The following is a 22,560-nucleotide window of genomic DNA, read 5'->3' as shown; positions in this document are numbered from 1 at the left end:
GACCTATGATAAACCTGGACAAAGGAGGGGTTTAGGCGGATGATCCTTCGCTCGACCCTTCCATCTTCCATCAATCGATCGACATATTCGCATCATTGGCGTCAGAGCTTCATATACAGATGGATGAATACGATACCTCGTCAGCTCTCTACTCTGACTCATCCAATCGATTTTACCATCCCCTACCATGCCCCTCTCACCCCCTTTCCGTCCCACCGCAAGTGGTTCCTCCTCACCACCTCCCTCAAATGGCCCCTTACCGACCCTCCCATTCGAGATCATCCGTCGAATCATCTATCATCGATTGTCCATCTCGTCCTCCTACCCCTCAGAGCTAGAAGATGATTATAACCCCTCTTGGGATTCGTGGAACGGGATGAAGGGGAAGATCTCAGCTGAGAAGAAATTGGATGAGAGAAGGGACGTTACTAGATCGGCGAGGGGTTTGATGATTGTATGTAAAGCTTGGAAGGTGAGTCTACCCATCGCGATAATTCCAAATCTAAAGCTATTGTTCCTCTCACTGATATAATTGATATAGCCCTTAGTGATGAAATACCTCTACTCCTCTCCTTATCTAACTACCAACCTTTCTTCTCTGGCTTCTTGCGTGTTATATGGCGATTCCAAATGGTCCGATATCAACCTTCATACATTCTCCATTCCAGGTAGATACATCACACTCCTTGACCTCAGTACGTTACCTTCAAGAATCCATCCAACGGAAATCCGTAAGAGTGTTATGGCTATATTCCCTTTGATACCCAATTTGGCTCATCTCAAATTACCTTCTGGACCACTCCCATTCCCTTTAGAAGAGGTGGGATATGCACCGTTCGTCAAGAATTTAAAATGCCTGGAGGGGATACATGTGGATTATGCTGATGGGTTAGTAGACTTGTTAAAGAAACTTACAAATCTAGAGGTTCTTGATGTTGTCGGTTCAACGACATCACACTCATCGGATCAAGTCGAGGGTAGAACCCAAATATTGAATCTACCAAAATTGCATACGTTGAAATTGGAAGATATCAATTCTGGTCATTTGTTAGATTGCCTGATCCAATCTGAATTACCGAGTTTGAAAAGATTGGTTATAATTCCTTCATCAAGTGGTGCGATATCGGCTTTTCAAGATATTCACAGCAGCAAAATTAGATCGTTGACATATCTACAAAGCAAATACTCTATTTGGTCAACTGCAGAAGACGGGTTGATACCCTGTGTTAAGATTTTGGAATTATATCCGAATCTACACCATTTATCATTCCTCATACCGGATTACGACCAATTGGAACTGATCATCGAATCACTTCGACACTCACCTAATCATCCTCTAAGTGTGATTACTATATATAAATGGCAAGCACCTTCTACTGTTTCAAATTCGGATGGACAACTTGCCTCAGAGGGCAGGAGGGGTAAAGATACTTTATCGTTCCTTAATGGAATGGCTGAAAATCCACCAAGGGGATTAAAAAGAATCAATCTAGATGGATTTAAATGGGTTAAGTTGGAATTAGGTAAAATAGCTTTAGATGCAGGGAAATCAGGTCAGATGAGGAAGATAGCCGAGATACTAGATAAAGTGGGGATTGAGTTGGGAGATATGGATGGGAATTTGTCGCCTTCTCCGCCTTATACCGGTATAGGAATCGGGGCAGGGGAGAAGGAAAGGGTGTATGGACCTTTGATTGGTGGACGGAGGAGATCATCGGGTGGACAAGGGTTGTTGAGGATGAACATGATTGCGTTGAGTGGGAAGGGGATAGGGACTGAAAGAGGGAGTGAAGAAGAAGATGGTGGATGATTGTATCTACAGTTGTTTCGTTTGCTTTGTTTGCTATGGGTTGTTCGTCATATCTCGGGAATCATCGTATGTTGTACATAAATTCGGTTGTAAGCTGTATATAAGGTGTCTCCTCATAGCGAAATGCATATTGTGTATTCGTTATAAGAGTCGATTTGTCTGTTCCAAAAATAACCAGATACAACGTTACTCGCACTTGGTTACGTTACTCCCGCTGATTCTTCCATCAACATCAACATCAATATCGACTTTGTTTTACCTAGTCACCAACATTGTATCGTTTCTGATCCGTCAATCGATATCCCCGTCATCAAATATGGGTAGACTCCAGCATTCTTTGACCGACACCCAACTCAACCTCATTACCCTCGGTTCGATCATTTTAGTGGGAGTAACGTGTTACGTGATGTACAGACATTACCGTAGTATACAGAGTAGGTATGGCAATGGATTGGAAGGTCTACAGTCAAAAGATGGGGCCAGAGGTGTGCAACAGAAGGGGTCAAGGAAGGTCAAGGCGTCGTAACGATATACCGAATCATGAGAAGATGAGAAGAGAACGAACGACCAAACGAGTAGGTGATTCACCATAATTGCGATGACAGTGAATTGCTCTATACTGACCAAACTCAGACTGCTTCAGATCAATCCCGCTCTCGAAGCACTGCACAATGATCCCATGCTGCTGCATATTCCCGATCCACAACCGCGATAGACCTTAAAGACCCTCTGACCTGTTTAAGTCCTTGTAATGCATGTTTGTATGCCTTCTCGCTGTAGCGCGATGATGATTGTTTCGGATTGCGCCGATATGCCCAACTCGGGATCATCGAGCATTGCTGGAATCAGAGTTGAGTCTAGACCAGGATGCTGCAAAGCTTAAATCGGACCATCAGTCCGACGTGTGAGAGGGAGAGAGACTTATATTCACATCGACAACAGCGATAGCGTGCTCAGCTGAAAAAATTCACAAGACTATATACGCTCCTACCCATCTGACATCCCGTCTTCCCATTCTCACCTGACTGATCAGTGCAAAAACACATCCCGACGTCATCTCAACACTCTCGCTTATCACGCGCTCTTATAATCGACAAAATCAAGTTGACAATTTGCCATTGAAATGACAATCGTCATGACATTATTATAGTTTGGTTTGGAATCTTCACCTCAACTCATCTTAAGATTAGTCATGAGCATAAGCTTAGTATTAATCTGACATCCTAGGGTAACCTTCTTAACAAACAAACACTCGACCCAGTTCAAACAGGAATACACACAACCAACGCTCAGTCCACCCTCACCCTTGAGAAACACTCTCCTTTCACATCCCCCCATTCCCATTCAAAATATCATTTCCAACACGACCGCTCTAGACTCTTAGACTTGTCAGTATGTCATTCAGCGAACAAAGGATCTCGTCATCGGCATCTACGACCCATTCAAATGGGACCATTCGACCCGCTAGACCTCCTTCAGTATCTTCTCTAAGGCATACACATACACATAATCGTGTGCAGTCACATTCACATTCAAGAAGACAATCTACAGATACGATAGAAGGGTATTCGCAACCACCTTCGCCTATCACATATTTCCCCAATCCATCTACTTTCCTATCCAATACCAACACTTCCTCGTCATCCTCATCTTCACCTAGAGTCAGTACGTTGTCAATGTCAAATAGCGTCACCTCTTTACCTGAAGAAGAAAGCGAAAGTCTAGGTCCCACACCTAGGATGTCGTTGGTGAACTTGGACTCTGCCAATTCCAGTCCTTGTATATCTAGAGGTGGGACAAACATGGAACATCGCAGGAGATCTAGTGCTCAGCAGGGACAAGGCGTTGGATCACTTAGGGCATTCTCGACTCCTATAAGTGGATATGGATCTACAAATAACAACAATCATGCAGGATTAGAATTAACACCTTCCATTTCAAATCTGAACAACAACGGCAACAACGATGCAACATTATCTTCGCCAAGGAGAATATCAACTTCTCGTGTTCCACCTCCTTCTCGATTGACGCCACCCCAGGGATTGCTCAATTTACCCACACATGAAGCTTACTATGGAACTTCTGCTTCGCAACCAGGTACAGCTACGACCTCTAGATTTAGGGATAAAGACCTAGCTCATCCACATACTGCTATTCCCCACCATTCCAATTCCCTTTCCGCACAACCATACAACTCTTCTTCATCTTCGTCAAATTCACACTCACACAGAAGACATTTATCTGTCAATTCACAGATCAACTCACCTTTATTTCCTAAACAGCCTGCGTCGTTACATTTACAGAGTCCCACAGGATCGGTCATGCGAAGGATCAGAAAGACTGCTAGTACGATTGGGATGGGCATTGGTAGACCGGATAAATACGATGATGAGACGTCGAGAGGGAGACCGGAAGATGAGATGTTGGAAGATGATGAAGGTGAGAGAGCGAATGGGATGAGGGTGTGGTATAGGTGAGTAGCGCTATGTGACCATCATACTATATACTGACGGACGATATAGCTCGTATGTTACCATAGACTGGATACACGATGCGGTGAGCTCACTTCTTCCGAGCGACACAACCGAGCTGACCCCAGTCTGCAGATCAAAGAGTCCTCACGAGTCCGTCGACTACGCCACGCAGCTCATCGGTCCATACGAGGTAAACTCGCCAACTCTTGGGATAGATTCCAAGGATGGCTAGTAGTCACCATCATCGGTATCCTTTCAGCTGTGATTGCATTCTTCATTATCCGAAGTGAAATGGCCCTGTTCGACTTGAAGGAGGGTTTCTGTGGATCGTCATGGGGTACAGCGAAGAGGTTTTGCTGTGCGCCTAGACATCCGTCTAGTCCTGGTGATATGGGAGATACGGAGAGTTGTGGAGACTGGATTGAATGGGGAGAATTCTTCGCTCCGGATGAGAAAGGCGGTCCGGAAGATGCTTGGATATGGGGTGGACCAGAGTTTGTCGCTTATACAATCGTAGCGGTGAGTGGGTCTTAATTGGATCACACAGATCAAAACTTATGAAGTTGTGTTGGCAGATTTCCCTCGCCATCCTCGCATCACTCTTGACTGTCTATCTCACTTCTTCAGCTCAACATACCACGTCCAAAGACTCTACATTCCTCACACCGCCTTCTGACCAAATCCCCGACCATTCAAAACCCAAGACCCTATCTAGAACTCAATCATCCACCAACGCGAATGAGAGCCAACCACTATTGGAAGGAATCGCCAATGAACCTATCACTCCCCTGATCGAAGCTTTCCCAAATACCGAACCACCTAGGAAGATAATGTATTACGCTGCTGGATCAGGTATACCAGAGATCAAAACGATCTTAAGTGGATTTGTGATCCATGGGTATCTAGGTGGATGGACCTTGATTACCAAGTCGGTTGGACTGGCGCTGAGCGTAGCGAGTGGATTGAGCTTGGGTAAAGAAGGTCCTTTGGTACATATCTCTTCGTGTGTGGGTAATATTGTTTCGAGGTTGTTCCTGAAATTCGAATGTAATGAGGGTAAGTCAATATCAACTCATCAAGTCGAACTGGTCGCTTGGAGCTGATGATTGATCGGTATTGGTGATATAGCCAAACGAAGAGAGATACTGTCGGCTGCTTGTGCTGCGGGTGTATCAGTCGCTTTCGGTGCACCGGTAGGAGGGGTACTATTTTCGCTGGAAGAGGTGTCGTACTACTTTCCACCGAAGGTCATGTGGAGGAGGTGAGTTGGTACGGCATACTGCAAGAAAGGCTGTGGCTCATCCGATCAAATAGTTTCTGGTGCGCTGCTGTCGCTGCGATCACATTGAAGACACTCAACCCGTTCGGTAATGGTACTTTGGTTCTTGTGAGTATCTCTCGGATTTGTCGCCACTTGTGACGGGTCTGATTAGTCTGGCAGTTCGAGGTGACTTACACCAAGGAATACCATTATTGGGAATACATCATTTTTGTGATTTTGGGTGTTTTTGGAGTAAGTGGCGTCATCGCAATTTCGTGAATCTAGCTGACCATGCTATTCACTCAGGGACTATACGGCGCGGTATTCGCTCGACTTAATATTATATGGAGTAGGGAAGTCAGAGGAGGAACCTGGTTGAAGAACCATCCTATATTCGAGGTTGCATTGGTGAGCTTACCCCTTGCGTTATGATCACATGTCAAGCTCACAATATCTAACAGGTCACCCTTCTCACCACGATCATATCTTTCCTCAACCCCTACACCCGGATGGGTGGAACAGAGCTAGTAGCTAGCGTGAGTTGTGCAGATGATTTACCTCATTTCCAACAATTGACATCTACCATAGCTATTCGAAGAATGCAAACCTTCTTCATCCAGCAGTCTCTGTGTCAATCATCCGCATGAAATCGTCTCAGTGATATGGAGTATAGGAACGGCCTTACTAATCAAGGGGTGTTTGACGATCATCACTTTCGGTATAAAAGTACCTGGTAAGTCAGCTGAGGACATGATGTAAAATCATATGCCAAGCTGACAAATGATCGTAGCCGGTATATTCATCCCATCACTCGTCGTCGGAGCATGTTTCGGACGGATCGTGGGATTGGTTATGGAATATATCGAATTTGCTTATCCCTCTCTGGGCATATTCGACGTGTGCAGAGAAACGGATTGTATAGTTCCTGGATTATACGCCATGGTACGTCACCCACCGGCATGACTTGATGATCCGAATGCTGACTGTGATTATAGATTGGCGCCGCTGCTACCCTCGCCGGTGTGACACGTACCACCGTTTCCCTCGCTGTGATCATGTTCGAACTCACCTCGACCCTCAACTATGTCGTTCCGGTCATGCTGGGAGTTTTGATCGCTAAGACAGTGGCAGACGGGTTGGAGAAGAAGGGTATATACGATCTGGTCATCGAGTGAGTTTGCCGTCATCTTCTCCTTGCATATTTGTATCTTACTAATTAGTCTGACTTTCTAGTCTAAATCAACTACCCTACCTCGACCAGAAACACGAATACCTCTGGGGATCCCGACGAGCCTCTTCCATTGCAGATCGATCCGTCCCGATCCTCCGAGCGGATAAACAACATACCGTTCGATCGCTTACTGGTAAATTACTGGAATTAGTCAGATTGGGTATGGCAGATACTGGTTTCCCCGTATTAGTCAAAGAAGTTACGGCCAATGGGGGGAATCCAGGTCTAGGGCTGGAAGGTGGTTTATCATCGGGTAGAGAGAGAAGTTGTCTTAGAGTAGTTGGGTTCTTAGGTATGAACGAATTGGAACATGCTTTGTGTAAGTTCACTCATCACCTATTGCTACAAGATCTCAATGGTGACTTGCTGACTCTTGTGGTTGTTCATGGTATAGCCGAACTTTCCGACGAACCCGATGCGACTCTCAACCTAATGCCAGACGACGCATCAGTCCACCGAAGTAGATCATCAGCCATGTCTATCTTCTCTTTCGCGGACTCTTACGTCGATGGATCTTGGTCACCTTATGATCTGAGTAGATATGTCGACAGGGTGAGTATGGACAACATCCAAGAAGGCAATAAGCTAATTCAAGTGTCTGCATGATGAATAGGCACCAATAACAGTACAAATCCACTCTCCGCTCGAAGTTGTTCAACAGCTATTTACGAAATTAGGTGTAAGGCAGATAATAGTCACCAATTCGAGAGGGGTGTTTCAGGGGATGGTGACCAAGAAAGGATGGTTGAACTTCTTGGGTGAATTGGAGGAAGATGGGCATTAGACGTAAATGGGGTTGATTGTAGTAACGATCCTGATGTAAATACATGACTTGATGAATATAATGAATATATACTTTTTGAAGTGTACGATCAATCCTTTAAAGGAAGCTTGACATCCCCTCCCCCCCCCGCCCCCCGGGGCTACAGAAGCTCATCAGTCAGGGAGCAACATACATGTCAGGTGCAACTTGTGTGACTTTCATCTTACCGTCACAAACCTGCCTAGCCGTATAGTCATATCAAGACACTTCCAAAGTAGCAAGATTTTGGAAGATTTGATGGTCGAAACGCCACCCTGCTTTGGCAAGACTGTCGTGTTGTTGAGTTGGCAAACCCATCATCTTCTGTGTAAAGCGATTGCTCTGGAGGTCGACGACTTTACTTATTTGAACTTCTATCTTCAACAAAGCGTGTTCAGGATCGGCGGCTGCACCAGAGATAGCCTTGAGACACAGATCCACTCCGCGTCAGCCATGTCCTCTCAAACGAGCTGGGGTATTCACTTTCAAATTGCCATCTATTCCTCAGCCAACAAGTAGGTGTATGCCGACAAAGATCTCTCGGAGATCGTTCTGGACCTCCTCTACAGTCTTTCTTAATCGATGTCCTGTATCGGCCAGCTCAAAGTATCGCCCTGAGTATATATATGTGTGTGAGTGTGAGTGTGAGTGTGAGTATTAGTGCCTTCCGAGCTATTCTATCTGTCGGTCACTCACCCCTATTAGAGCACAAGGCTGCACCAGGCGGCACCTCTACAGCAATTGAATATACCGCTTCTCCCAACATATTGACGACCGACCGAGATACCAGACAATAACAAATCATAGTATCAGCTGTACAGTCTCATCATATCAATGGGTCATCAGACTGGCAGAATTTCTCACTTACGATGCAAGCCATTGCTTGTTGGCTGTAGGCTCCTCGGAAAGTTTTACTTGAACAAATTCACAATCTGGATGTGGAAGTGGAGAATCATTCGAATATACATTCAGGATTTAGTGGTGCAATCTCATCAGATATAAGAGGGAGGCGTAAAGATTGGCGGATCGGAAGCAGATTATATAGGAAGTCCCATACAAATTTTCATTCCGGTCCGTCATTCTTTACGCCTTTGTCTTGTAGAAGTGGAATTATCACTCACCCAAAGCATACTCATGCTTGAGTTCACCAGCTTCCTCACATTCTTCTGTATAACATGCTTTGATACCTTCTGCGTACCTCCTGAGTCCTTGAAGACCCTCAGCTTCACTTAAGATGAGATGCTCTAAATTTTCAGGAAGGGGTGGCAATTGATGATCTCTGCTCTTGAGAAGGCGAGTGATCATAGTGTCGACAAGCTTGGGTTTATCGAGCTCGGGTTCATCGGTGATACCGTTTAGCTTGGAATTGGTGTCGAAGGGGAGGCTGGCAAACGCCAGCTTGTTCTGATCCTCATCCTCGGCAGTACGCCTGATCATCTCATGGTATTCGTCGATGGCGGTTGAACGGACATTTTCGTTTGTTTCGGAGCCTTCGACAAGAATGATTTCACATGCCTCAGATACGAAGTCATTGGTATCATCAGGTGTGACTGGGCTGAGAAGTGGAGTTATTTCATCCATGATTGGATCACCTCCACCTCTCGTCGTTCGGGAATCTCCGCTCTCGCTTCGATAAGTTGATCTGGGTGGCCAAGACTACGAAGTGATTTATCTGGATTTATGTATTTATCCACTGAGACTAACGTGTATCTATAATCATCGATCCAGCTCAAATCTCTATCTCTACCATCTTTGTCTCAAGCTCTACTTGACCTCTCACAACGACTTTTCCACAAAAACAATGACATCTCTCCTTCGATCCGCTTTTCCATCCATATCTCGCCCCTCTCCTATCCGATCACTATCCACCTTCTCTCCCCTCCTATCCAAAAAAGCACCTTCCTTCTCTCGACCCGGGCCACCACCTCTCCCTCCATCCGACCAAGCAGAGCTCGAAGCTCTGATAAAAGCGAATGAGACGATCGGTGCATCGCCCGATATAGTAGATAATCCTCAGAAGGGGATCAAGGCATCGGAGGAGCTACACAAGGATGTTAGGAGAGGACCAAGACCCGATTTCGAGGGTGATGTCAATCCCAAGACGGGCGAGAGAGGAGGGCCGAAGAGTGATCCGTTTAAGGCTGGGGATCAGGATTGGAGTTATGCAGGGAGAGTGACGGTGAGTTTGAGTGATATCTGGGACCTCAAGGTGAGGAGGAGAATGCTGATATTTTGTCTTCGATTATGATAGGACTTTTGATCTGAATTCAAGATGATGCACTTCCAGTAGGGATCAATATATTCCTTGACATCATTCACCATGTTACCCTATCATTTATAGATGATCAATCACAATGCATTGCACTGTATCGTTGCTCTTTGACTAGAATCTCAACTTTCGGATACAATCCCCTATATTGCTTTATTGCACCGTGACTACACGACATGACAGAATGGATATCATTCGTAATGTTATCACTACATCACATCACAAGCAAAAACATCGTGACCAAAGTTATGACCAAAGGGTATATACACAAAAAAACACGTAGCTAGCTGAAAATAATAATCCAGACTTGAGTAATCCGATAACACGAATCTATCTCTAAGATACTTCTGACTGATCGTCCCTTCCCTCCTTCTCAGCTCTTTCACCTAACATGATCGACCGCAAGCGAGAGTGGATAGGTGAACTCAATAGGTAGGTTAATTAGCATATTGCCTAGTCCATTCTTTAGCTTGGGCGATGGCCGCACTTTGGTTCTCTTTCCAGTTCTGCGCTACATCGTTGGCGAGGGGATCATCGGGATTGGGAGCTCCCAGAAGAGCTTGAATAGAGAGGCTACGAAACATACGATGCATAAACGTCAGGACATATGATGAGTGCGAAGGAAGGACGGTGAAGGGTAAGATTATAATCTGATCAGTTGATTATAGAATAATCCACTCACAGGACAGTTCGGATTTGTAAAGCTGGGGACCATTTATCTTTGAGAATATCAAGACAGATTCTACCGAGTTTGTCTATTATGATATAATGATATAATGATATTAGCATGGCTCGTTAGTGCTCAAGAATGGAATGGTGATTGTATATGGACATACCGATATTTGGGTGACTGTTTGATTATCATGGCCCTTTATCAGCTGAATTGCTTCCAACCTTGGCTAATCCTTCTTGTACAAAGACTCACTAGATCTTGGTCAAGAATCTCACTTTTGGCGGGTTCATAGGATATTCTTCAGGTAAGAACAGCTCAAGCTTGAATATACCTCCTATATGACGATAAAGGGAGATAAATAGAAAGTTGAGAGGGAAGAAAACGAAATCGTTGATGAACAAGCCGAACCGAAGACATGCACAGGACAGCTGAATTAAGTATACTCACCTTCATAAGGCGATGACTCCGGTCCAGCAACAGTCACATCGAAATGTCTCAAATTATCATCCTTGGGTGCTGCTGATATACCAGGTGGTGAATCTGCCATAAGACGTTCTGTCTCCTATATGATCGAACGGTCGGTGTGTCGTGAGATTGAGAGGTGGGAAGTGGACATTAAAAGATGGTTTTGAGGGAGAGCACTTCAGTCAGAATATCACCTCTCGCCCCAGGCGGTATTTGACATGGACGAACCTTCAGAATACGCTTGGGTAAAGCTGACATCGTATCTTGCTCTTCTAATCTAATCTACGAATTGAATGTGGGAAGACCTGAATCGAAAAGTGCTATTACTACTCTGATCGGCTTTGCTTGGCTAGAAGTCGGTATCTCACTCACTGTGACAGGTGATGTATATGCTCTACGTGAGCGGTGTACTCGATGCTATTGGAGATAGATATTGCTAAGCACAAGCAACGGATGAATCTCGCTTTCCATGACGTTTTAGGATGCTCATCTCTCATCTCGTCCTCGTCAACAGCCAGTGCACCCAGCAGTGTTCGGGATAAATCGCAATAAATGCATGTGGTGAATATTCATCGTCAGCTCGGTTATGTAACCGGTGTTCATGATGTGATGTCGCACTTCATGACCTGGTTGTACACGCTCTCCGTTGCTCGCTCTCCATGACGAGAACACGCATATCGCATATGTGGATATGTGGATAGGAGAGCGTGAGCGCTTGATGTCATCTTGGAGCAAGTGTGCGGTGAGCAAATCGCTCTCCGTCTGTGGGACAGCGGACACCTCAATCGGCGGGAAAGAAGAGCGTGATCTGTTTGTAACCCAATGAACAATGCATGACCATATCGCTCTCCTTCTCCCTGCTCCTCATACCCTCGCTCCTCCCCTTCCGCTCTTCATTACCGTTATGAGGACCGAATGACCCCTTGCCATGCATGAACAGTACCTAGCATTTCAGATGTTACTTTATCTGTCGCCGTCCTTCGATCTCAACATCCCGGTTATACTTGTATTTGGGATAGCCGTAATGAAAGCTGAAGACTGAATGGAATTGGTCGAATCAAAAGATCAACAACTCAGGTCTTCTTTACTTTCTCCTTCGCTCTCCTTCACGTCCAGTCTATTGGTAACATACATCAGCATATATATCAAGCTCGCACGCTAGCATAGAACATAGAATATCTGATCGGAAGTCACAATGGCAGCCGTCAAGGAAGGAGATTACGATGGTGAGTTCGCCTATTCGTCGATCACCGATTGCTGCTGATGGCGTCAATACTCTTGTCGGCAGGTATCCGAGAGCAGGTCAGAAAGATCATGAAGCAGCCGGGATATGATGATGGATCAGCTGGACCAGTGTTAGTGCGGTGGGTATCCGTTTCCCACCTCAATGACCTCGGGATTCAGGCTGATGGCAAATATAGGTTGGCATGGCATGCGTCAGGTAATTTCAGCTTGGTTGAGGTAAGCAGCTAGCCAATAACCCCAAGAGGGAGGGCATAAAAGCTGATACACTTCCACGGATCCAGCATACTGGAGGATCCAACGGGTGAGCTGCACATGCCTCTCATTGTTTGTTCGCGCATAACAGCTGATGATATATACATAGAGCCGGGATGCGATTTCCTCCAGAGGTAAGCTGCGTGGCTTGCCTGAAAATGGGCAGTCAGATAGCTGACATATCGCTCTTCTATAGTCGGTGGACCCAGCCAATGCAGGCTTACATCACGCCATATCGTTCTGTCTGCCTATCCAAGCTGCCAATCCGTGGTTATCACATGCGGATCTGTGGAGTAAGTCATTAGATACTCTTGGAGTAGAATGGGTTTCTCGCCATCCTCCCCTGGAAAGCATAGGCTGATATTATTACTATTCACAGCCCTCGCCGGAATAACAGCAATTGAAGATATGGGAGGACCTAAGATACCTTGGGAACCAGGAAGGACGGACTACTCAACTGCTGAAGCGGCAGCTGAACATAGGGGAGATATAAGTGAGAGGTGAGCAAAAATCTTATTGCTCGACCGTTACGATCTTAGCTTATGAATATGATTCACCAGACTACCTGATGGTGCTCTTGGCGCGGATCATATAAGGGAAGTATTTGGAAGGATGGGATTCTCAGATCGGGAGATAGTAGCTCTTTCAGGTGCACATGCTCTGGGTAAGCTCTACGTTTCCGATATTGTATGTACGACAGCTTATCAATGCTTTCAGGTCGATGCCATGAAGATCGAAGTGGTTTCGAAGGGTAAATTGACTGTGAGCAGAAGTGGTGTATTTGGCTGATTAGGGAGTGTAGACAATGGGTAGTAAATCCCATTCGATTCTCCAACCAATACTATAAATTATTGTTGCGAGATATCTGGAAGCCTAGGCAGTGGGATGGGCCATTTCAGTGAGTATTTGCATCGGTTTGACCAGCTTGCAACGATAGATCGCTGACGGTACAACCCGACAGGTACGAAGCTACGGTCGCTGGTACGAAGTTGATGATGCTTCCAACCGATGTGAGCTGCTCGTTCATGTTGTCAAGCATTGATAATGGATAGCTGACATTTCTCATAGATGGCATTGGTACAGGATCCCAAGTTCAAACCATGGGTAGAGAAGTATGCAGCAGATCAGGATCTCTTCTTCAAAGATTTCTCAATGGCGTTTGCCAAACTCATAGGTGAGCTATCGCATTTAATCCCAAGGATCCAGGTAGCTGATGAAGTGCGATACAGAACTCGGAGTAGCAAGGGACGATACTGGATTCGCTCAGTTGGTCAAGAAATCTGCTAGAGAAGGTAAACCGCTTGATCAGACCGCTCAACCTTCTGGTGGTGGATGTCCTTTTGCAGGTGGGAAGAAGAGAGATGCCAAGCTGTAGATGCAAAGCTGAAGATATCATATCACGTTGTATCTCATGGTAATGTATCCTTTACTCATGCCCTCCGGGATCCTGCCATCCTTATTCTTGCCAAACATCCTGGATATCATACTGACTCTCGACTATCGAAGACCGACAACTCAATCTGGTAATTGCCATGAAACCATCCCATCTCACCCAAAGGATGTTTCACCAAATTCGTCTCATTACATTTCATCGAGTCATCCTTTGATTTTCTGTCCTGATTCAGACGCAGGTAAAAGGATATCATCCTTTGTGCTGCTCTCGTCACTCAACTGGATTCGTTTTGGAGGGAAATGTCGCTGGGGATGGTATATCGCAGTGGCTGAGAGTCATCATCCTTGTCGTAGTTCGTTGTTTGACGTTGAAGACTGACGAGTATACCATAAATATCCTATAAAATAGTGTAAATCAAAGAAATAGACCAAGCGAATCGACATACCATATGGACTGAAGAGGAGAACGAGGCATACATTCTTTTAGAATCAACGTAAATTCAACAAAACCTGTAAATCAACAATAATCAATCACCATCCTCTATCTTGTCCTTCAAGATGCAATTATCAATCATACCCTTCCTCACAATCCTATCGATACTATTTCCAACTTCATCCGCTCAGCTAGATACCGATATAATCTGTCCCGATGGATCTCTAACCGAATACCTAACATCGATGATGGATGTCCTCTTCGCTAATGGACTGACGACATTCGAACAACTGATCGTACATTGGTCAGAAACAGATATGGGATATGAATTCTTACATGATTTGTATAACTCTGGACAGAAGTTGACGGTCTTAGTTCCGACCAATGACGCTTTTCAGGAAAGTGGGATCGTAAGTCCATTTGAAGGGTTGACGGAAGATTGGGGCACGGAATTGGGTGAATTACATTTACTTCAAGGTGAGCAGATCTATCCCTCTCTGAGGTACTAAGAGCGAAAGGGATGACGGTAATGATTTTAATGATATGTTCAGGTGAATGGACGTACGATCAAATACCGCAATCTGGGCATGCCGTAGCAGCGACTTCTTTGCTATTAGCCAACGAGCTCAACTCGACTGATATACAATCCAATGCGTACCAGGCGATGGTACTTGAACGAGGGAATGATGATTCGGTTATAGTAAATGGATGGTGGGGTAACGCTACTTCTACGTCGGGACCTTTAGATCTGAGTGGTTCAGGTGGATTATTAGATAATTTGTTTATATTACCCATTGATCAGGTGAGTGACTACACGATAAGACTCGCTCGTCTACATCATCCTTCTATCTCTTTAATAGATATGATAGCTTTTCGCTGAATATATACTCCAGGTCCTATCATTCCCTCCATCGTTGTCTACCGCTCTTCAAGCACCAGGTCTTACCAATATGTCCTCCGCTCTACAAGTGATTGGTAAATCGTCAGACGTCGAGCAACTGTCAGAAGGTGGATTTACCATATTCGTATCCCTCGATTCGGTTTGGAACGACGAGGTGAAGGACTTGATGGTAGATGAAAGCAAAGCACCGGAGATGATCGGTAATCATGTGAGTGTAGTGGCAATTTTACTGTTACAAGAGCTGCACGTACCAGGTGTGTTCCTATGCTTATTGACCTTGTAATCAGTTCACAACGTCCTATTCGCTCTTCTCACCTATGTGGATTCAACCTTCCACTTTCGAGTTACCCGTCGAATCAGGAGAGAGTTTGACTATACAGTATAATCAAGATGGGTCTAGTTCGGTGATATGTGGGGAAGTAGAGGCTAAGATAGTAAGAAGTGATATTACGTTGAATAATGGAGTGATGCATGTGAGTTGAATTCATTTCTTTACCTGTCTTGGTGAATCACTTACTGATGTTTTCAATGATATAAGATCATCGATCAAATCCTTTATCCTACTTCCACTTCTTCCGTTACCAACAGTACCAAATCAAATAAACCCACTACAACTTCATCGATACCTTCGACAGCAGATTCCACGTCAGCTTCGATCCCCGATGGATCCAGCAGCGATGGTCAAGAAGGAGGAAAAGCAGTCATTCCTGATGCTCCTCAAAACAGTTCTACTTCCTCAACTTTCACCCTTTCGGTCACGCTCTTGGGATGTCTAGCTGTAGGATGGCTGGTCGTGTATGTCCAGTAATAAGGAGAGATGAATAGGTTTTGGTTTTCGATTAGGTGAATTAGGGTTTGATACCTCGTTATAGTAGTAAAATGTATGCACTGTGGTTATACCCAAGATGCGAAACATGTACAATATATGCATGATGGTGATGATGATCATTATGATAATAGTGGGACTGGGTAACGCACAATACAACTTGATGGAAATAGTATATTTACGGACGGATCATTAGAATCAGTACCGTAAAGGCAATTTAAATCAGTAAACGATGGTAAGTCAGACGATCCTTACTCCTTACACCTATCTTCCCCCTTCCTTATATCTTCTAGTAGTTTCCGCTTTGTCCTCTCCGCCTCCTCCTCTTCCATCTCATCTGCTCGTTTTCTCTTCAATTCCTCTTCAGCTCTTTTCTTTTGTTCCTCTTGCCGTTTTCTCGATCTCTCCGCTTGCGACTTCTCAAGCTCTTCCAATTGCTTTTTAGCTCGATGACTTCGTTTGATATCGTCATTCGCAGTTCTTAGGTCTTTCTTCTCCTTTTCCAGCCTTTCAATCTTCGAGCGGAATGCTTCTTTTTCGATTTTCAAGATCTCATATTCCACTTTCAATTTTTCATTTTCAGCTCTTGATTCGTCCAAGTCTTTTTGTAAGTTTTCACTATCGTTGAGTTGGACCTGAAGTCGAATATCATTACATCTACCTTTTCCAGATTCCATCTTCTCAATCAGCAATTTATTTTTTCTCGTCAGTAAATTATTCTCTTCTTCCTTTTTGCGATAATCCGCTTTTAGTATCGCTGTTTCTGATTTTTCAGTCTTGAGCCGACCGCCCAGTATCGTGACCCGCTCTTCCAACTCTTTTATATCGCTCTTCAAAGCATTCTTCTGGAATCTTTCGGCATAGAGGTCGTCTTTCAATTGTTTGAGTTGTTCCTTGAGCTCGTTGATCGTTGATTGCAATTTCCGGCTTTGCTCTTGAGCTTCCCTCCTTGCTCTCTCCTCCTGTGAAAGAAGAGTCTTCAGGCGTGTTTGAACTTCTTCCGCTTCTTTGCATTTCGTAGTCTCCACTTGAATTCCGATCTTGAGTTGTTCATTCTCTTCGCGAAGTCTTGCAATCTCGCAGATCTGCTCATGGTTAGCATCGTTAGTAAATGTGGGGGTAGATATTTTCGAATCATTTGGAGAGCTTGAAGGTCCGCTCTGACTTGCATTTGAGAGGGGAGGATGAGTAGGATTCACTCTGTCAGTCGGTTTGACCGTATCTTGAGATAGAGTAGGAGTACTATCTTTGAGTGAAGTAGAAGTACCATTATTGTCAGTAGAAATTAAATTTCTAGGGGACTTTGATGAACTTCCTTGAGAGATATTCGAAGCAGAGTTGCTGGCAGTATCGCTCTTCTGCGCTGAAGAAGAAGAGCTGGTATTGATTTGACTCTTGGTTTCCGCTCCTATCAGCTCATCGTAGTCTTCAATGATGACAACCTGTCCTGACATGGTATTTGGACCTTTGGCTTTCGCTCTGGCAGAGCTTCGGGTTTGCATAGATGATTGTGAGCGAGAAGTGGAAGCGGTAGAGGGAGGACTAGGTCTGTGAGGTGTCGGAGTGGAGGTAGAAGATAGTGAAGAAGAGCGAGAGGTGGTCCATTCCGTCTCCGAACGAAGCTTGAAATATGCAAAGCGTAGTCAGCTTAGTCCGACGGGACAGTGAATAGGCATGTACGTTGCAATACCATATTACTCACTTCGTATCGCTCTTCTTCCTCATCCCATCCATCTGAATCCGTTTCTGTCTCATATTCATCTTTCCTTTTGGCTCTTCTCTTCAATTTACCTTTACCTTTCCCTTTACTTACAGGATGGGCACTCTTCGGACCATGATTATGGTCTATGAACTTATCGTTTCTACTACTAGGATCGCCAGAGGTTAAATCCCAATCAATCTTCCAGAACGACCTGGGCTGGATGAACAAAGAATGGCCAGACTTGAAGGTGATTTGATGTTTACAGTCCGATTTGAAGGAAGAAGAAGAAGTCTTCTTACCATGATGGTCACATTGGATGGTGAATACTGGATTTGATTTGGTGGGCCGACGTGCTGTGACGTATCTGTATCCTTGACCTGACACTAGACCGTTGACTGCTGAGAGGAGATCCGAATAAGTGAAGGAGGATCGTAGGATCCTGTTGATGGCGAGAACGTCTGGTACGGTACAGAGAGCAGGGGTCATCTTGCAATCGAGTTTGAAGAGAGGAAGGAGGTGAGGGTGTGGTATAGTCCTGAGGTTGGCGAGGAGTAATACTGATCCCGTTCACGCTGAGAAGTAGAGTTGAGAGGATACGAAGACGAGAAGTGACAGATACAGGACGTGATAGTCTTTAAAGAGATCGATATCAATTACTATCCTGCACGCACGGTACACAAAGACGCACTGACCGCCTGATCAAGATGGAGGTGAATTACTGTGGGCGTTTCGGATAACTCATCAAGAAGCACACTCAGATTGTACTGCATGTGCACTCCAGCATGATACAAAGAGTAGAACGCATGCATATAGAATGATATGGCAAATACCTTATTATTGAACAACAAGTTGGATAGAGACTGGAGATGGGATTGAAAATAGAATCACATTGTCCGATATGGTAAGATAATGAAATTATCATTATCATTTTCACCCTGCTTTCTTCGCTCTTTTCCCATCATACACTATTTGTGCCGAGCTCAAACGGACATTCCACGTCGCTGATCTGGGTAGACATTTCGGGTTTATTCGTCAATCCTACGATACCCATCTTGAGCACCAGACGTAATTTGAGATCTACGAAATGAAATGGATCAGTAGATGTTGGGAGGAGCAGAAATGTACAATACTCACCTGGTCTAGTCGTTCCCGTCCATTTATGTCCACAAGCTTGATACATGTCGTTCCCTGAATCAACATGTCAGCGTGCTCTTTTTCTCCTTCCCATTGCTATTCTCTCTCCTTCGCTTCTTCCTGCTCTCCCACTCTTGTTCATCTCTTCGTCCTTGTCTTTTGTCCCCCTCTCTGCGCGGTCCCACTTCATCTACCATCCGCCCTCTCCGCCTTCAATTCTCCCTTTCCTTCTACCTTTCTTCCTCTATCCCTTGGATTTTTCGATAAACCCCAAGAAGTGAGCATTCCACTCACAGGTAGTATCCGAAGTGTTCAACGCACTATACTCGAAATTGACAGGAAGCTGTACGGGTTGTTGATCTTTATGATCCATATAATGATTACCCCAATCTCCTTTCGCTATAGCTTTATTGGTCGTCTCATCGTACAGTGTAGCTTGGAGGGATGTAAAGTGAATGGGGAGGTATGAGCCCGATCCGTCACCTGAAACGTACATCAAAAAGAAGATGAGCACTCATCCAAACTCCTCAAACTATAGGAGCTAGGGAAGAGCTACTCACCGTATAGATTGAGAGTTCCAGCAAAAGAGAAATTTGTCGGTACTCTATTGAACGATACGGTCGAATTATCAACTGTAAAAGGTGATTCCTTGTAAAATTCAAAGTTCGGTACTCTAGGTATAACGAAGAAGAGCGTTATGCCCAGGCTACGAACACCATGATTTAGTGTCCCTTCGCTCTCTTCGCTTTTGACCATACGATCGACAACTTGACGGGACTCACGCTGCTAGAAATGCAAATATGATAAAAACCAATACCTTCCTAGTCAACCATTTGATACCGCATAATCCCCTTTGATCCCTCGTCCATTCTTTCCATGCTTTACTACGTTTATCACCTCGAAGTTCAGCTTGACCACGGCGTGATAGTTCGTGTAATTCGGATTTCTGCCATCTGGATGTGGATACAAACGTTTAGTATTCACGGCGCCGCGCCCAACGAGATTATGTGTCACTCACTCTGGACCTAGCATAGGTACCGATATCATCTCCTCCCTACTTGCCGCGCTCTTATTGTTGTCGCCATATGCAGAGGGAGCGACATGCGTAGATACAGGCTGATACCTATGGCCAATCATCAGCTATTTCCAGACGAACGACTTTCAATTTGATCAACTCACATCGCATCATCCATCATACCCATTCCCAAAGCCCCACCACTCCTAACACTACCTTCCTTCTTCGGCCCATTCCTCTCACTCCATTTCGGACCTACTCCGTCGAAATCCGCCCTGACATCAAATGGCTCGTCGGCATCTTCCCCATCTTCATAGTACAGCGAATTACGTGGTGGTGCGTCGTTGTAGGGATTGGTATATGATGATTGTCGATAATTCGGTGGGTAATTGGATGCTGGGAAATCGCGAGATAGTCTGGATGTCATGGTATCCTGCTACTCGGATAAAGATCTTGGGATTGGAAGTATGAGAGAAACGATGCTCTTTGGTCAGAGTGGATTTGATGAAATGAAGAGCGGGAATGTGCGGATGATGAATTGAGTCGATCGAGAAACCTCCTTTGTTAATTTCTTGTGTGAGTTGAAAGGTTGAACGTGGTCGCTGTGGTATGTGACTCTGGCTATTACTCGACAGCTATTGTTATACGGAGGTACATATGTATATGGGGTGTGATAGTATTCTACTTAATTCTCGATATTACATACAGAGAAAGTGTGCTGTGTGCATGATTCGACAATTTCTTTCCCATACAAAAAGAAGTGGACATACATATATACCATCCGCACGGGCCCCCACATGCATCTACAGTACTCGTTAAGCCTCATTCTGAAACACAGCCTCAATCTGTTTCACATGTAATCCCCATTGGTGCCACTTCCGTATTCCCATTACAATCCTTTTGTAATCCCGTGATTCGAGAGAGTTGATTTGTAATCTCGATAAACAAGTCTCTCCACTGCTGGCTACTCGAGTATATCCCCGTTGTATTCCCCCATTTCAACCTCAGTTTGTAATCACCTTTCTTAATCGTCTTTACAAACATCCCTTGTCCTCTTTAACCCCTAACTTCATCTTGAATCTGGTGGAGGTGGTCCACTCGACAATAAACAAACATCCGTGAGTCCATGGTCCGTCGCAGAACCATCCCGTCTCTTCAGACTACTGGATCACATCCAAGCTGACCGACGTTCTCTTCTTACTCGCCATCTCTCTCTCCGACTGACCACATCCACCCTCTCTCATTTTCCGTATTGGTTTTTCACTCACATCATGGAACACATCGCAGTCAGAACACATCATACACCATGTCAGCCCCAACGTACGAAGAGATGGAAGCGAAGAGGCAAGAGGTGGGTAGTCGTTCACTCATTATATTACACTGGACGATCATCGCCCCAAGATCTATTTGTCACTTCACAACACCAACTGATTCATATACTTATATATCCTAACTTTACCTTAGATGATAGCCTCTTTCAGAGAAATCGCAAGCGCCATGACCCGATGTGTCAAAGTAATCGAGGAATACACGTCCCTATCTCCTTCATCACTTAATAAACCTGACTTGTCCATATTCCAGAATACCATCTTACCCAACGGTCAACTGGTTTCCGACTTGTTAAAAGCGAACAGTCAGAAGGAGAAAGAGAAGAAGAAAAAGGAGAAGAAACCTAAAGATCCAAATGCACCTAAGAGGCCACCCAGTGCATATATCTTCTTCCAAAATGAGATTAGGGATGAAATTAGGAATTCTAATCCGGGAATGTCGTATAAGGATATTTTGGGGGTGATTAGTGCTAAATGGAAAGATCTGACCGATGCTCAGAGAAAGGTGAGTTGGGTTAGACTAACTTCTTACTCATCCCGGTATACTAATCGCGGTATACAACCAATATAGTTCTGGTCATTTGACTTAGAGCTGACCTTGTTTGTGTTTTGATTCTCATACAGGTCTATGAAGATGCGTACGCAAAAGCTCAAGTAAACTTCGTCGAGGAAGAGAAAATATACGCAGCTACTAAACCTGCCGTTACTGGACAATCCTCTTCGGCAGGAGTCACCAACGAGGCGGTCATTGATCCTACGTTGATTGCTGGAGTGGGAGGCGGAGCCGATTCGGATAGTACGGATGATAGCGATGATTCAGAATCGGATGAGTCGGTGAGTCACTGTCATCTGAAACTCTCTCTTTGCATGACTCCATCGAAGATTCACGAGTTGTTCCAATTGCATATGATGCTGATATGAAGTAAACATATGAATATGACATGACTCAGCCCGGACCTATCGGATTATCCAAACCACTCACCACCGCTCTTCCCTTACAAGTCAACCCCTCGACCCTCCACGCGGCTACTGCTACTTTACCTGTGCCCACTCCAGCCGAAGATAAAAAGAAGGATAAAAAGAGGAAGAACAAGGATGGTGAAGTGGCTGTGGCTCCTGTCGGTGATACAGGTGATAAGAAGGTAAGTCGATTTTACTCTGTATAGGTAGGAGAGTTGCGCTGATCATTTGTTCACTACGATCCAAAGAAAAAGAAAAAGAGCAAGGAGTAAGGGGTAAGGTTTACAGTACGGACACGCAATGATCGTATCGATGGGAGAGTGAAACATAATTCATATGTTTACAAGATCGTGCTATGTATATCATCGACGAATCGCATCCCATACT

General features: G+C 44.8%; 11 protein-coding genes across 11 annotated transcripts; 6 read left to right on the top strand and 5 right to left on the bottom strand.

The window, feature by feature from the left end:
• Positions 1 to 187: 187 nt before the first annotated feature.
• On the top strand, positions 188 to 1,810 carry I203_104582 (uncharacterized protein; the record flags this gene model as incomplete). The annotated part of the gene is made up of 2 exons (XM_019143830.1): positions 188 to 472; positions 542 to 1,810. The coding sequence occupies 2 exons, from the start codon at positions 188 to 190 to the stop codon at positions 1,808 to 1,810; spliced, it is 1,554 nt and encodes a 517-aa protein (XP_019006879.1).
• A 1,394-nt stretch (positions 1,811 to 3,204) lies between these two features.
• I203_104581 (uncharacterized protein) lies at positions 3,205 to 7,560 on the top strand (the record flags this gene model as incomplete). The annotated part of the gene is made up of 15 exons (XM_019143831.1): positions 3,205 to 4,283; positions 4,333 to 4,366; positions 4,417 to 4,803; positions 4,860 to 5,340; positions 5,413 to 5,545; positions 5,599 to 5,671; positions 5,726 to 5,797; positions 5,852 to 5,953; positions 6,007 to 6,081; positions 6,134 to 6,278; positions 6,336 to 6,487; positions 6,541 to 6,716; positions 6,779 to 7,095; positions 7,171 to 7,328; positions 7,390 to 7,560. The coding sequence occupies 15 exons, from the start codon at positions 3,205 to 3,207 to the stop codon at positions 7,558 to 7,560; spliced, it is 3,555 nt and encodes a 1,184-aa protein (XP_019006880.1).
• Positions 7,561 to 7,797: 237 nt separating this feature from the next.
• On the bottom strand, positions 7,798 to 8,344 carry I203_104580 (uncharacterized protein; the record flags this gene model as incomplete). Its single annotated transcript, XM_019143832.2, has 3 exons — positions 7,798 to 8,001; positions 8,092 to 8,192; positions 8,275 to 8,344. The coding sequence occupies 3 exons, from the start codon at positions 8,342 to 8,344 to the stop codon at positions 7,798 to 7,800; spliced, it is 375 nt and encodes a 124-aa protein (XP_019006881.2).
• Positions 8,345 to 8,691: 347 nt separating this feature from the next.
• On the bottom strand, positions 8,692 to 9,159 carry I203_104579 (uncharacterized protein; the record flags this gene model as incomplete). Its single annotated transcript, XM_065517566.1, has 1 exon — positions 8,692 to 9,159. The coding sequence occupies one exon, from the start codon at positions 9,157 to 9,159 to the stop codon at positions 8,692 to 8,694; it is 468 nt and encodes a 155-aa protein (XP_065374384.1).
• A 220-nt stretch (positions 9,160 to 9,379) lies between these two features.
• Positions 9,380 to 9,826, top strand: I203_104578 (uncharacterized protein; the record flags this gene model as incomplete). The annotated part of the gene is made up of 1 exon (XM_019143833.1): positions 9,380 to 9,826. One exon carries the CDS (start codon positions 9,380 to 9,382, stop codon positions 9,824 to 9,826), a length of 447 nt encoding a protein of 148 aa, XP_019006882.1.
• A 458-nt stretch (positions 9,827 to 10,284) lies between these two features.
• On the bottom strand, positions 10,285 to 11,243 carry I203_104577 (ubiquitin-conjugating enzyme E2 N; the record flags this gene model as incomplete). The annotated part of the gene is made up of 6 exons (XM_019143834.2): positions 10,285 to 10,420; positions 10,530 to 10,602; positions 10,684 to 10,697; positions 10,773 to 10,854; positions 10,968 to 11,082; positions 11,214 to 11,243. The coding sequence occupies 6 exons, from the start codon at positions 11,241 to 11,243 to the stop codon at positions 10,285 to 10,287; spliced, it is 450 nt and encodes a 149-aa protein (XP_019006883.2).
• Positions 11,244 to 12,180: 937 nt separating this feature from the next.
• I203_104576 (uncharacterized protein) lies at positions 12,181 to 13,857 on the top strand (the record flags this gene model as incomplete). The annotated part of the gene is made up of 13 exons (XM_019143835.1): positions 12,181 to 12,211; positions 12,274 to 12,349; positions 12,407 to 12,446; positions 12,512 to 12,531; positions 12,592 to 12,616; positions 12,679 to 12,775; positions 12,862 to 12,982; positions 13,043 to 13,146; positions 13,200 to 13,233; positions 13,285 to 13,380; positions 13,444 to 13,492; positions 13,551 to 13,656; positions 13,712 to 13,857. The coding sequence occupies 13 exons, from the start codon at positions 12,181 to 12,183 to the stop codon at positions 13,855 to 13,857; spliced, it is 945 nt and encodes a 314-aa protein (XP_019006884.1).
• A 575-nt stretch (positions 13,858 to 14,432) lies between these two features.
• I203_104575 (uncharacterized protein) lies at positions 14,433 to 16,016 on the top strand (the record flags this gene model as incomplete). Its single annotated transcript, XM_019143836.1, has 5 exons — positions 14,433 to 14,784; positions 14,859 to 15,109; positions 15,201 to 15,416; positions 15,496 to 15,681; positions 15,747 to 16,016. The coding sequence occupies 5 exons, from the start codon at positions 14,433 to 14,435 to the stop codon at positions 16,014 to 16,016; spliced, it is 1,275 nt and encodes a 424-aa protein (XP_019006885.1).
• A 269-nt stretch (positions 16,017 to 16,285) lies between these two features.
• Positions 16,286 to 18,222, bottom strand: I203_104574 (uncharacterized protein; the record flags this gene model as incomplete). The annotated part of the gene is made up of 2 exons (XM_019143837.1): positions 16,286 to 17,656; positions 17,737 to 18,222. 2 exons carry the CDS (start codon positions 18,220 to 18,222, stop codon positions 16,286 to 16,288), a joined length of 1,857 nt encoding a protein of 618 aa, XP_019006886.1.
• Positions 18,223 to 18,694: 472 nt separating this feature from the next.
• Positions 18,695 to 20,312, bottom strand: I203_104573 (uncharacterized protein; the record flags this gene model as incomplete). Its single annotated transcript, XM_019143838.1, has 7 exons — positions 18,695 to 18,813; positions 18,871 to 18,924; positions 19,165 to 19,353; positions 19,431 to 19,576; positions 19,653 to 19,823; positions 19,889 to 19,993; positions 20,050 to 20,312. 7 exons carry the CDS (start codon positions 20,310 to 20,312, stop codon positions 18,695 to 18,697), a joined length of 1,047 nt encoding a protein of 348 aa, XP_019006887.1.
• An 879-nt stretch (positions 20,313 to 21,191) lies between these two features.
• Positions 21,192 to 22,445, top strand: I203_104572 (uncharacterized protein; the record flags this gene model as incomplete). The annotated part of the gene is made up of 5 exons (XM_019143839.2): positions 21,192 to 21,236; positions 21,350 to 21,718; positions 21,838 to 22,047; positions 22,164 to 22,355; positions 22,422 to 22,445. 5 exons carry the CDS (start codon positions 21,192 to 21,194, stop codon positions 22,443 to 22,445), a joined length of 840 nt encoding a protein of 279 aa, XP_019006888.2.
• Positions 22,446 to 22,560: the final 115 nt, after the last annotated feature.

This window comes from Kwoniella mangroviensis (genome assembly GCF_000507465.2).
Source record: "Kwoniella mangroviensis CBS 8507 chromosome 1 map unlocalized Ctg01, whole genome shotgun sequence".
NCBI classification, from domain to species: Eukaryota; Fungi; Basidiomycota; class Tremellomycetes; order Tremellales; family Cryptococcaceae; genus Kwoniella; species Kwoniella mangrovensis.
The sequence above is the reverse complement of the archived record's forward strand: the minus strand, read 5'-3'. Positions and strand labels throughout refer to the sequence as shown.